The sequence below is a fragment of the Trachemys scripta genome, chromosome 1 (assembly GCF_013100865.1).
Source record: "Trachemys scripta elegans isolate TJP31775 chromosome 1, CAS_Tse_1.0, whole genome shotgun sequence".
In the NCBI taxonomy this organism is placed as follows: domain Eukaryota; kingdom Metazoa; phylum Chordata; order Testudines; family Emydidae; genus Trachemys; species Trachemys scripta.
The window spans coordinates 9,069,719-9,083,838 of NC_048298.1; the positions used below are offsets into that span (position 1 = coordinate 9,069,719).

General features: G+C 40.4%; 1 protein-coding gene across 3 annotated transcripts in view; it reads right to left on the minus strand.

The window, feature by feature from the left end:
* Positions 1-2,325: 2,325 nt before the first annotated feature.
* MKLN1 (muskelin 1) overlaps positions 2,326-14,120 on the minus strand; it is a 180,155-nt gene continuing 168,360 nt past the window's right edge. For all 3 annotated transcript variants that reach the window (XM_034764311.1, XM_034764320.1, XM_034764329.1), the window contains 2 exons: positions 10,160-10,214; positions 2,326-7,578 (listed from right to left, as the gene is read on the minus strand). In XM_034764311.1, the coding sequence (XP_034620202.1) occupies positions 7,457-7,578; positions 10,160-10,214 (177 nt within the window). In that variant the 3' untranslated portion in view covers positions 2,326-7,456. The remainder of the gene's footprint in view (positions 7,579-10,159; positions 10,215-14,120) is intronic.

Consider the following 14,120-nt stretch of genomic DNA (forward strand, 5'->3'; position numbering starts at 1 on the left):
GGAGAGTTAAAATTTTATTCTGTGCAGAGTTAAATATATTAAGCAAACTGCATTAAATAAGACCTCTAGAGCAACGTGACTCTCCTTCCCAATTCAGGTCCTATCGTGACATGTAGGATTATAAATAATTCTCTTGGCATGTTCTTGCATCATCTGTAATGATGACTGAATCCCCACATTATTTTCCTCTTTTAATACTTGCGGAGTTACTCAATATGATTTTTGTGGATTTTATGCACTTGATGGTTTAATTGTTACAAATGAGCTATATATGAGAGAGGTCAGACTTCTGAAAAACTACACTAACCTATCACATCCCACCCTTTCTCAGCCTCCCCAGCCCCCAAAGGGAACCCTCCTCTGTAAGGGCTTGTCTACCTGGGGAAACTGACTGGAATAAACCCCCACATGGATACTATTCTGGAATAAAACTTCCCTACCCGGCCCTCCATACAGTTCGCAACCCCAATGTGGTCCTTGGGCCAAAAAAAAGTTTGCTCACCCCTGCCTTAGAGGCTAACAAATTTATTTGGGCATAAGCTTTCGTGGGCTAGAACCCACTTCATTAGATGCATGGAGTAGAAAATACAGGAGCAGGTATAAATACAAGAAAAGATGGGAGTTGCCTTACCAAGTGTGAGGTCAGTCTAACGAGACAATTCAATTAACAGTAGGATACCAAGGGAGGAAAAATAACTTTTGTAGTGGTAATGAGAGCGGGTTCACACCCCTGAGCGATAGAACTTACATCGACTTAAACGGTAGCGTAGACACGCCCTTAGTTGCTTATTCCTACCTTTCCTCTCTACTCCTAAACCAGTGTTCAGTCTGACAGCTTCACCTCCTTCCACCTCATAGTTATCAAGATTCCTTAGCAGCCTCTTGAAAGATTTTTTTATAGAGTCTTTTGAAGTCCAGATGCAATTATATCCTCCAGGTCTCTCTTGTCTGCTATTTTAAACTCCATGCCCCTGAAGGAGCAATCGTCTTGGCTTAATTCAACCCCACTCCACCAGGTCTCAATCTCCCCCCACCTACATCTTGCCTCTGCTTCTCCCCAGTCAAGAATAGATGTCGTGTTTGGAGATGACCAGGGCTCAAACTGATGGGAGGAATTTGCTGTAGAGCAGTGTCAGGAATTCCCATGTCCCAACACCATAGAGGTGAGAACGCCATCTCTTTTACAGGGTATCCCTCATGGCAGCACACAGCGCTTCCCCTAGGCCACAGGGCTGGCTTTTTTGGATGCAAAGAACAAGGCAACAATACAGTAGCTGGGATTTGATTCCAAACTGTGTAAATTAAGGGGTGCTGACCTCCGAATAGTAAAGGAAGTTGAACTACCTATTTTACTCTTTCCCATTTATGCTGACGTAACTTTTCCCACTACGCTCAGCTACCCTCAACAATAAAATTGGACTTGGCCATGGAGTATGCACTTTCACATATCAATTAGATTAACTTTCTGATGCTCCTGCACCGATGCAATGGGTATTTGTTTCCCACCTTGCTCGGGTAGTGGGGAGGCATTCAACTAAAAAACCTTTGCGCTATAACTCCATCAAAAGTGTATTAATATGAGGATCTGTACATTTCTCATTACACAGCAGTTTTGTTTTATGTAGAAGCTTTTTGACTGTGTCCCTTTAAATTACTGTAATCTGGTCAGGTTACACAAGCAGTTTATTCCCTTACACCAAGTCACCTGGTCTAAATTCCTTCGCCAACACCTACTCCCAACTCACTAAAAGGTAAAGCATTTCTCAACACTGCAAAATTCTACTTGCCCAGTCATCAAGATAAGGCCTGGGGCAGATTACCTAGCACAGGCGTGCAGTATATTTCATGACAATTTTGCTGATGGGAGAAAACTCTCCCATCAATTACTCCAGGCCCTGTTGGTGGTGGTAGAAGCTCTTCCACTGACATGACACTGTCCACACCAGCACTTAGGTTGACGTAACTTACATTGCTCAGGGGGGTGGCTTACTCACATCCCTGAGTGACAACTTATACCAGCTTAAGTTGTACTGTGTACATAGCCTTTGTCTCCAATCACCTCTGAGTGGAGTTTACACTGGTGCCTGTTTTGTAATGCTTTATCATCTGTGTGGTACTCTAACCCAAACGATAGCAGGCTATAGCAAATTTATGACTCGTTTTATACTCCCATCTCACAAGAGAAATAACTATCGAAGGAAAAAACGTTAAGTCAGACGCAACCTACTACACTGGATATAGAATTCATTCATGAGCCATGTAAGACTTCCTGATTTTTGTTCCTAGAAGAAACAGGTGAAAAAAGAAAACTCTCCATATACCAAGTCTGTTTCCTCCAGCAACTGGTTTTATAAAGTACATTTTTACACACGGGATTACAAATCTTTTTAGCTTCTGGGAAGAAGAAAGGAAAAGCAATGAACATAAGAGATGTGACAATATCTCCCATCCAGAGATCATGGATTCTTCACTGCTATTCATTCTTAGGAACAGAGCTATGCAAACTTAGAGATGAATTACACTCTGCTCACCAGTTTTCACATTACTGATGTCTCTGGCAAGAAAGATGGTTTCCTCAAGCAACTCCATGCTCAGGGAAAAGAATGCCTACATTGGATGCCATCTCTGTGTCATAGTAAAAACTATTCTCAAAGAAAGAAATCAGTGCAGAGGCTTTTCTATAGTACATCATCAGGCAGATCTACCTACAGTCTGATCTCCAGGGTCTGTTTGCAAACCCTTTGCAACTGCGTCTGCACCCACCGATTTTTCAAAACAAATGCTTCAACGTGGTTTTGAAAACAATTCCATACACAGTACCTGTGGCCTTACTCATAAGTTAACCTGCAATTTACACACACACAAAATTATAGGCAACCTAACAGATCAGTATTTATTTAAATTTCTACTGTTTCCATCTAAACACTACATATATGGGGTACTGTGCATGGGAGCAAAAGGCAGAATAAGCATATCTTCTGATTACAAGGAATGACCACCCTTCACTCTGATCAGCAAGAAAAAAGGGTTTGGATTATGACCAACTATATGTCAAAACTCTCTCAGCAAGCATCAGGATGTAGCTAGTTTGAATAGTTACCGCCCTGCAGACAGGTGTAGACAACATTCACGTCTCACCACTGTAGGAATGCTGCCACTGAGACCTCTCACAACAGATAAGAGTCAAATGGAATGTTGGTCAATTTGATTTCTTAAAAAAAAAATTAACCCAAAATCTTCCTTTTGTCCCTTGCATTTATATGCCTCATGCAAAATGTGTGTAAACGTTTTACAATGGTAGTTTTACCTGAAGATACCATTTTTGAAAGAATCCAAAGGATACAGATTTATCTAAAAACACACAACAAACATGGACATCTATGGATTTCTGCCTTCTGACCCACTGGCAAGTGGGGTGATACAGAGATTGTTTCCACTCCCCCAAGTTCATGACCCATGTCTAAGATTATACATTCAACATTGGATTCAGTTTTGGCAATTTGCAGTAGGTAAAGGGCCTTGTTTTCTGCAGAAGATTTATACACAGCTTCTCAGGAACATTACGATAAAACAAGCTTCGTGTGAACAAAAACTTACCTACCGAACACCATCCCAAAGACAAACATTCTGAAGACCAATATCAGTAGACATTGGCTCAGTGTCTCTCGAAGTCTCTACTAGTTAGAAAGCACTGGGAATAGCAGACATTTAAATTATCGCTTCTGATTCTTCAAATTGTTGGTACAAAATTTTTTGCCTTATAAATCGCTACAAATAAGCCAGCTGTATGTTAAAATAGTCTTTGTTTTACAGACTTCAGTTGGTAGAAAGTGCTCACTTAAGCAAATGGGACAATGCTTACTTTAGAACGCCCAATTTACATTTCCATGTAATGAAGTGGCCTACAGTTGCAATGTGGATAATATGTGGTAGTAAGTTTACAAAGTAGAGATCATGTATACTACATGTTCTTTCATGTGCTCCACACCAGGAGGCAGGCTCGGTATTAAAGTGTTTTGAGGCACTATGTAATCAGCAGGATCAAGTACCGAGATGGTACCAAGTAAAGCATGTGTTTACACGCATGACGTTATCCAGTGAGTGCACTATATAACAAAATGTCTTCTAAAATGACCTTTCCAAGCAAGGTGGAGGATCTCTTCTGTTTGGACATTTGTATTTCCATAATGCTTGGAGCTAATAAGTTCCTGGAATGACACTCACAGCTTAAGCCCATGCATAATACAACCCCAAAATCTAATATCACAACTGTACTTTAACAGGCTATTACAGGAATTTCTGTACATTCTCAGGAAACTGAATACGTTTTTTTACACTATCTATTTTTTATCAGCTATACAAGAGATGCAGAGTATACTATGGCAAAGCACCAATCATAGAATTATGATTACTAACCTTAAAGAGGGCAGGGAAGTAGTGGATACCCTTTAGCAAATCCATAGGAAATACTCACTTTGGATAAACCTATCTGGCCACAGGGTGCCTCAATTGCTTCACAAATAAACAGCTGCAAATGCATTTGCTGTGTCAGGTTGTACATCAAGCAGTTCTTAAAAAGGACAGGAGCGGTGGAAATGGCAGCTGGTTAATCACCAGCTGGAAGCAATAAAGTGCACACAGACTGGTGGTGGTGGGGAGAATTGGTAAACTTGTCTGTGTACACAGCAAAGGTGTGTCAATATTTGATATTCCTGAAGTACTCCCATTAGCTTGGGATAAGAGACCGGATTGTCAGTCATTGTGTAGGAAGTACTAAGCTAGCGAATTTAACTTTCTGCACTTGCAGGCATCCACAACCTCCCCACCTGCCCCTAGCACACAGCAGGCGTAAGCCCATGACTGAACATTTGCCGTTATGTGTCTGTCTATATATATCAGAGATAAACTTTAAAATTGAGAATTTTACTCCCAGTAGTTTTCAGCAAAATCACACATACACACACGCTAGCCAATTATGTTTGCAAATCTCTCATCAGATCACACGGAGATCATGCTTTACTTCACTTCAATAAAGTGAATATGTTGTCACTTAATCACAGCTTGATTTGCAAGATATGCTTCTCAGTGAGGTTACTACCCCAAAAACATTTGGTGTTTTTTTATTAGACCCTCCACTAAATCTACTGTTGGTTACTTTTAATATAATTGCTTCACTTTGGTTCAACTTTATTTAAATAAAAATAAAGTTAAAAGGTAACATGGGGGGAAAAAAACCCACCAGCTAGAAAAAAAAGTTAGAAGAGTAAATGCTTTGGGGTAAACTGCTTAGAAAGATTGGGGGGGGGGGGGGGGAGAACCAAAAAAAACCACCAAAAAAACAAGAATCACCCGCTTGATGTTGTGAGCAAGTTTGTTTCTGTGAACAGAATGCATAATCATAGTCCCAAGATAAACAGCACACAGCATTGTAAATCTCAGTACTTGAGGACTGAAAAATTTAGTTTAGTTACAAAACAGCAGTGCTATGGCACAATGCTAATGGAAGCAACAAAATTAACCTAGCAATTACCTTGCAAAGAACCAGAGGGTTACAACATGCAGTAAAAAAAACAAACAAAAAAAACCTGTGGCATGGCACTTTTTCATGTTACTGGAGAAATTTTTTTTTTTTGGACATTTAACCAGATTGTATTTGCTAAACTGTGTTTTCCATTGATTTTTTGATTTGCTACCTGTTAACTACATTAACTTACTTGCCCAACAGTAAGTTAGTGGTAACTTAAAAAAAACCCCCTACATCTATAATCCTTTCGGGGGGGGGGGGGGGGAAGAGAGTCAAGTCTAATCACACAGTTTTTAAAGCAAATCCAGCCTCTAATGTACTGAGATTTCTGGGTGTTTAATAGCTTAATAAGCTAAATATTATTACAAATTTTTCATCATGATTTCCAATGTACTGAAACTGGAAACAAAATGTGAGGAAGAAAGGGACTAACTGAATGAAAGCACAAGAATACTAGAACTATGAAAAAAATATTCTTCACTGTCATTTCTTTTCATTTAAAAAAAGTCTAATCCATCATCCCTGCACACACAATACTTCCAGTAAATTCAGAGAAAAAAAGTTACTCAGACACAGGAAATTCAGGATTCATGTCCTATGGGCTGTTGGCCCTCTAGACATGAATCTCTACAGTCTTTATATAATTTATCAACCAGTTTGAACTGCATGCTTTCTGGCACTGAATTTAAGTATATGCTAACACTAGGTGCATGTGTCCTTCATTATACTTTACGGACACAGTGCAGCTCCAAGCCCTTTGGCCTACATACAAAGAACGTTTTCTGCAAGGGAGAAAATAAAGTCCACTTTCTGGACATATGCATTCAGCTTATTTTAATAAATCCACCCTTTAAACGAGGGGAGAGGCCTTTGTGCACAGAATAATTCTAAGATGCACTTAAATGAGCTGTGCTACATAGGACAAAGACAAAACACAAGCTGTTGCGAACAATCCTCATTAAATTTCACATTCACACACAAATATACGCACAGAGCCAACATGTACGTAAACCCAGACGTGCTGCTTTGGAAAACTGCATCCAGACTGAAGTGCTGTAGAGGTGCAGCGTGTGCCTGGGGGATGTGGAAGACCCAATTCTGTAGAACTCTACAAGGACTTGCAAAGTTTGTCATGAAAACAGCACAGGAGAGGCACAGACATAAAACCATCCCTGAAGAAATGCTTGTACCAGCACCTCCTGCACTCTATTTTCAAAGGTTTCTCTGAGGTTCAAACTTGACTGCCAGCTTTATGTAGAAGGCTTCAGAGAATGGAAGCCAGGCATTTACAGTAGCACCAGCTAAATATTTATGTTCACACTCTATAGCAAATCCAATTACACGCTAGTGTTAGTCAGTTTCTCAGACTAGAAGAGGGTGGCAAATTTGAGACATATCCTCCTTCACACTGCACATTACAATTACAGGACTCAAGTCAATAAAGACACACATTACCTTAATGTACAGCAGTGTCCTGCTGCCAAGCTACACAACTGCTGTGAATAAAGCCAGTAGGGCAAAGCAAATGTCATGACTAGTTACAATCAAGCAAGAGGCATTTAAAAAAAAAAAAAAAAAAAAAAAAGTAAAACCATCTTCAGTTTCAAGGAGACTGAAATATCTCAGCATTTCCCCTAAATGCAAAAAGGATGACTGCATGATTGATTTCTTCTTCTTACATTTGCTAACTCTTAAATCAAAATCAGAAAAAATATATATATTATATATATATTTTTATGTCAGTTACATTTTATTAGCCTAATTCAACAAGGGGAAAAACCTCAGGTATTCATTATACAAGTATAAAGCCCCATTCAAAGACCCAGGGGTCACTATATACTGCACACAGCAGTCAATCAATGCAGTAAAAAAAAATTAAAATACTGAAAATGGATGCTTTTTTCTTCTTTCACATGTCCAGTGATTTTTCTGTCACAGTGTGATGAGGTCTACCAGGTTGCCTTTTGGAGGAGTCATGTTGTCAGGAAAGAAATTTACTAACGTATCAAAGAGCTGAGTTCTTTGCGCATAGGTATGGTCAACATCTGAAAATCCTGGGGGGAGTGAGAAAGACAGGAAAAAATAAGTCAAATTTAAAACATGAAATAAATTAAGCAATGAAATATGCCAAATATATACATTTTAAAGGAATGCGGAATATGTGCAATTCTCTCCTCATCCTCCTTTCTGAATACACCTCACTGCACTGGCTGTGACCAAAAGTCTTTCCCAACCTTGCGTCACACATCAGCATTAACAGTCCAGACTGCTTATTCAGCCTTGCTATCCACTGCCAAGAGTCTATCCACTATACATCCTCTAAACCAGCCTGGAGTTGGTCTGTCTCACATTCAAGCCAACATCACTCAAGGGCAATGGATTTATATGTAGGACCCTGTCAAATTCACGGCCATGAAAAACACGTCACGGACCGTGAAATCTGGTCTCCCCACCATGAAATCTGGTCTTGTGTGTGCTTTTACCCTATGCTATACAGATTTCATGGGGGAGACCAGCATTTCTCAAATTGGGGTTCCTAACCCAAATGAGAGTTACGGGGTGGGGGTCACAAGGTTATTTTAGGTGGGTTGCTGTGTTGCCACCCTTACTTCTGTGCTGCCTTCAGAGTTGGGCGGCCAGAGAGCAGCGGTCACTGACTGAGGGCACAGCTCTGCAAGCAACAGCGCAGAAATAAGGGTGGTAATACAATACCAGGCCATCTTTACTTCTGCACTGCTGCTGGCGGTGGCTCTGCCTTCAGAGCTAGGCTCCCGGCCAGCAGCCACTGTTCTCCAGCTGCCCAGCTCTGAAGGCAGTGCCGCCACCAGCAGCAGCGCAGAAGTAAGGGTAGCAGTACTACCCTCCCCACGATAACCTTGCGACCCCACCCCCCAACACACACCCCTCTCCTTTTTGGGTCAGGATCCCCTATAATTACAACACCATGAAATTTCAGACTTAAATAGCTGAAATCATGAAATTTACCATTTTTTAAATCTTATGACTGTGAAATTGACCAATATGGACCATGAATTTGGTAGGGCCCTATTTATATGTACTGGAACTTCCTCTCTAATTTCTACAATTCACACCACTGTATCCCAAAGGGGTCACTTTTCAATCATAATTAATTCTTATTACGTACATGAATCCAGACTTGTCACATTGACTGAAACAAGGGGAATTTTCCTTTAAAAAGATACAGGACACAAAGAAAGGTGCAATATATCCACATTGTTACAATGTAGATCTTAATCTTAACAGGACTAAAAAGAAAAATACCTTCGTGTATTACCTTAATCATGTACTGCAAAATATTGGAATACCATGTTATCCAATTAAGAAATACAGACAATTTAGATGCTTTCTAAAGTTACCATTTTTTTTAAATCAAAGGGGAAAATGATCTACTAAAATACAATTTAAGTATTCAGTTTCTTTAAAACCATATACGTGCTCTTTATGGGAAATCTAACTCTGTGGCTCATACACAGTGAGAGTGTTACAATAGATAATTCCTTGGCACCACTGTGATAAAGGCTAATTCGCCTTGTTACAATAGAACAAAAAAATTGGAAACTCGCAACCTCTGGTGTCAAGGAATTTTTATTTAAAAACTCATCTTGGAAAAATGTAGTATCTGTTGATAATGCTTAAACAAGATCAGCACAACCTCCTCATCCATTTGGACAAACTGTGCAGTCTTTTTTTTCCGTACCCTATTAATTCTTGAGGTGCAAATTGCCAATTTGGCTAATACCAAAATGATCAGTGCTTACATAGTATGAAACCAGGAACTGCTAGGCAGCACAGAGTTAGAAAAACGAAAGCCAAGTAATGCCTCTGGCCTTCTCATAGGTCAATCTCCAAATTATCATTCAAATAACCATGAAAAATATCTTGTTAAATATGTCAGGAGAAACCAATTATGTTTTGGGAGTTCTTGTTTTTGTAAGTTTACAACATTGTCATCTTTATTCTTGACATTCTGTCCAAAGAGCCAGTTTTGCAAGGAACAAACAACTAAATTGCTCTAGGAACTGCACTGTGTTTTCACACCAAACAGAAATCTGTAACCATGCTGCTGGATTCCAAAATGACACGACACAAGTTCCTTTCTTTTGATCACGGCTTCTGCTTATTTGGGTAATGGCGCAGCATATGGTGTAACAAGAGCTGCAAAATGATCCACTGAGACCTGAATTTGAGACCATTGATGACTGCTGTTTTAAAAATGGGCTTGAGGCAATAAACACTATTGAATAGAAATGTTCCTTCTCAAATATTTAAAGGCACTTTTCGGAGAAAAGGTGGGCGAGGTAATCTCTTTTATTGCTCTTTTATTATCCGAAGAAGAACTCTGGGTAAGCTTGAAAGCTTGTCTCTCTCTCAAACAAAAGTTGGTCCAATAAAAGAAACTATTTCACCCATCTTGTCTCTCTAATATCCTGGGACCACCACAGCTGTAACAGGGCATGAAGGCACTTACCCCTTTTACAGTCGGAATGTGCTAACACGTTTGTGGCCTATACCTGTTCACTTCAATAGCAATAGCAGAAATCTTATCACAGTAATAAGCCTGGCTACACTTTGTGGTCTTAACATAATTCATCTCTGGTTCATTAGAATACTCACCCAGAGTGGTGAAATCTGAACCAGACTTGAACAGTGCTGAAGCAAGAAGCTGAAACTGTGGGGGAAAAAAACAAGAGCCAAACAAATTATACAGATGTCTACATAAGGCAAACAAAAGCTTCTTAAAACAGCAAATTGCATTAAAGGTGGCCTGTGCTGTGTTTACCTAGCACTATGTTCATTCAGATGTATGGTACCGTGGTTGTCATAACAGAGGCAGGCAGAGCCACACAGGATTTTGCGACTGCATTTTTTTAGAACTGTAAAATCTATATTTACATGTGTCCATTCCTCCTTTTCCCTTTGGCTTTAAGTGAATTCAGTGTTTAAAATTTAGCATAAATGTCATGAAAGGCAACATTCAGAGCCCCAGAGATAAAAGTCCTACTTATCCACAGAAGACACACATCATAAAGGTAATGCAAACGCCTCCTGAACTACCCCTCCAGATCATTTGTGTCTTGGAATGGCCTCTTCTAGATAAGAGTTATGAGTGTGATATGGTCTCCATGCCCATTCAATCCTTGGTTGCCCAACTGAGACAACTAAGGGTGCCAATTAGCACTGAATGAGATAGATGTTTGTGATGTGCAGAAGGAACGTGACTACAACCACCAACTTTTGCTCATAGGCCAAGCAACCTTTAAATGGTTAATAACTTCTGGTCACTACTAACCTGGGCCTGATCATCCATATCCCAGTGCCAACCCCCATCCATTCAGTCCCATAAGTTTTGGGTTTTTCCATTAAAAGATTCTCAGGCTGGGAGCATGAGACACAAGAGCGAGAATGCAACAAGAATAACTTCAACGTAGTAATAGCCATCCTTCATGTCTGCACCCTTCAGCTATCGGGAGGCAGCTATGAATAGCAAACCCCCCTTCACCATACCACTAGTCGCCAATTAGCAGAGCTATACAAACAAATTGAGTAATTAATGTTTCCATGAAGATTTAATCAGTCCCTTAAGGCTCTTTATCATTTCTGTTGACCTTCCTCCTGTTCGCCTGCATCCCTCTGGTACTCAGATGTGCAGATTCCAAAGGAAGGGCGAGGTACACACATACATAAAACAGAACTAAATCAATCATTAAGCTTAGTGCGCTTGTAGTGCTAAAGATGAGCTTCATTGCCACTGCAAATGGCCATGTATGAAAGAGTGATTCTGGCCCTGATTCAGGAAGGTGCTTATTTATTATTTGTATTATCCATGGGCCTACGAGCCCCAGTCACGGACCAGGACTTGCTTGTGCTAGGTTCTTCACAAATCGAACGAGAACTTACAATCTAAGTATAAGACAAGAGTAAGACAGACAGATACAGACAGAGGAATATAAGGATACAGTGAGACAATATTAGTCAGTATCAAAGGCTGTGGTCTTAGCCCACCAGCAGCCTAACCACTGTCAAATTTTTTGACGGCATCAGAAAAGGGGAGTTTAAAGAGGGATCTGAAGGGGAACAATAAAGTGGCTTTACAAAGATTTGCAGGGACCTCCTTCCAAGCTGGAGGAGACCAGCTTTACCCCTGCAGCTCCGGGCTGAAGGGAGCATGCTCAGTTGCTCTGTGGGGATGGCACATGTGCAGTCCAGTCATACTTAGGGGCTAGGAGAGGCTCAAGCAAGCTCAGTGTGGATGAACTCAGATTTTAGCAGCTACCATCTCAGAGGTCTCTACTGAGCATGTGCGAACTGCAATTTTTCAAAAGGTTTATAACTTAGCAAAATTTGGGCAGATTTTTGTGAGATTTCAAAAGGCACATCCCTGACACAAGATCACCACCTCCCTATTACCCAGGCCAAATTCAAGTTCTTGTTCCAAAGCATAGGGGAGCTGGAGCTCTTCAAAGAAAAGGTCACCAGTATTTATTTTTTCCCCCAACATGGGCAAAACACACTTTTCCCTAGCCTTGTTCTCAGAAATGGCTGACCTGTTTCAGCTGGAGTTTTCCCAAAAATTTCAAACGGAGGCAGACAACTGGCATGGAAAATTTCAGCTCAAATGGTTACAGTTTGGCAAAGTTACTCACAATTGAAAAAATGGTCTTATAATTGGAAGTGTCGGGAAATAATTATAAGCAGATCTATCCAGTCCTGCCTATACATAGCACCGCCTACAGCCTAGCATAAAACATTTCCTTCTTTAGTTACAATGCATTGCTCCTTCTACATCTTCTGAGTGTGACTGATTCTTTTCATTTATATAGTTACCTTGAACCTATTTATAGAGTGATCATGTGTCCCCACTCAAGTTCACTTTCCAGTGTTAGGGAAGTTCCACTCTCAATCTTGCCCTACAGAATTATTTTACTCTCCATTCCTTAGATACTTGTGTTCTGTGTTTTCTCTAGGTTTGTTTATATCCTCCTGAACAGTAACATTCCAGGTATAGTCACATTAAAGCTTAAGAAACTACTGCCTCTGGGGCATAATAGGTGACCTGCTAAGGTTTACATGAATTAATAGCACTGGATTTTTTCCCCTCATAGCAGCACCAGACTGGGAGCTTATATTTATCATCCTTAGGTCTGAATCACTCCTTTTCAGATGCATGAATTTGGGGACGGCTGTGTTGTTTATATGGAATAGGAAAAATATATGTGCAATATATATATATTTTTTTTAAAAAAACAGTATTAGCAAATTTCAGTATCTAGTATGCCTTTCATCTCATCTGCCAGGAAGCCACACCACACACTGGTGCAGTAATCATCAGCTTTCTATTTGCCCTGGAGACCTGCTAGTCACCTCACTTACGAGCACACCACAACTGTCAGGTCTCTAGGCCAGTAAGACAGAGACCCATTTCTATCTGAGAAGCTGATGAACTGCCTGGAGGGATCCAACATGACTTCAAGTGGGATCACCACTAATCTGCGCAAGTCAGAACCTGACTTTACAAATCTGTTGTGTTGGTGAGCGACAGCACAGCCAGGATCTATACATGGCCCATGGGGAAAACGTAATGAGCATTCATGTGCTAAATGATGCCAAGAGGTTCTCAGCTATATTCCAGAATTTAAAAAATAAGAGAAAATAAAAAAATAGGATTCCCTTAACCGGATAAATTCATAACAAATGCTGAAATTCTGGAGGTGCCATGCTGTCTCTCATTCACACTACATTAAACAAAATTAGTTACCAAAGCCAGAGCAAGTTTCTCAAGAACAAGTTGTCTGTTTTCTTTGGCACTCAACTCAAAACTGCTGAAAAGATATGAAATGAAGTTTAAAAAATGAAATTACTCCTCCTAAGCTAAGATCGTTTTATGCAGAATTTTACCTTGGTACAATCTTTTACAGCAATGCTTACAAACCTCTGAAATTTGTGGCTCACAACGTGAACACCAACTGACACTGAACACCACAAACAATCACACTACACTTGATCAGGGACAAATCCAATCAGCTTGCTGCTTTGCAGAGTGAATGCGAGTTGGTTGGAGACAGAGCAGAGATGGGGGAAGGTAAAGGAGAGAGGAAAGACAGCCGTAAGAGGAGCTCTGAAGAGAATCAAAGCTAGCAGTCCTACAATGGTGAGCTATATTCAGCACACACAGCGTCAACAAGCTACACTGCCCTTGCTATGAAATAGACCACATTTGTTATAGGTGGTGCCAGGGATTATGCAGGCAGCTGTGCTGGGAAACAATGAAACTTCTGCTTCAATTTTGATGCAAAATATGGCATCAGTGCTGAGAAGAACACACAGGAGCCATTTGGAGATGTAGTGCCAGAAGCCAACTCAATGAGATAACCGGAAGGGAAATTGACGTCATGGAAACATACCCAGTCAGTATCAGTGCAGCGTGGCCATAAAGCCATCTGACTGGCAGCTCTGTTCTGATACAACAAGTCTATGAGAGTTGAAGCTATTGGAACAGAAAAGATTGTAAAGGAAGAAGTTGCAGAAGGTTTTCAGCAGCTGCTCTAATTCTGCTAAACAGTAAATACTGATCTGG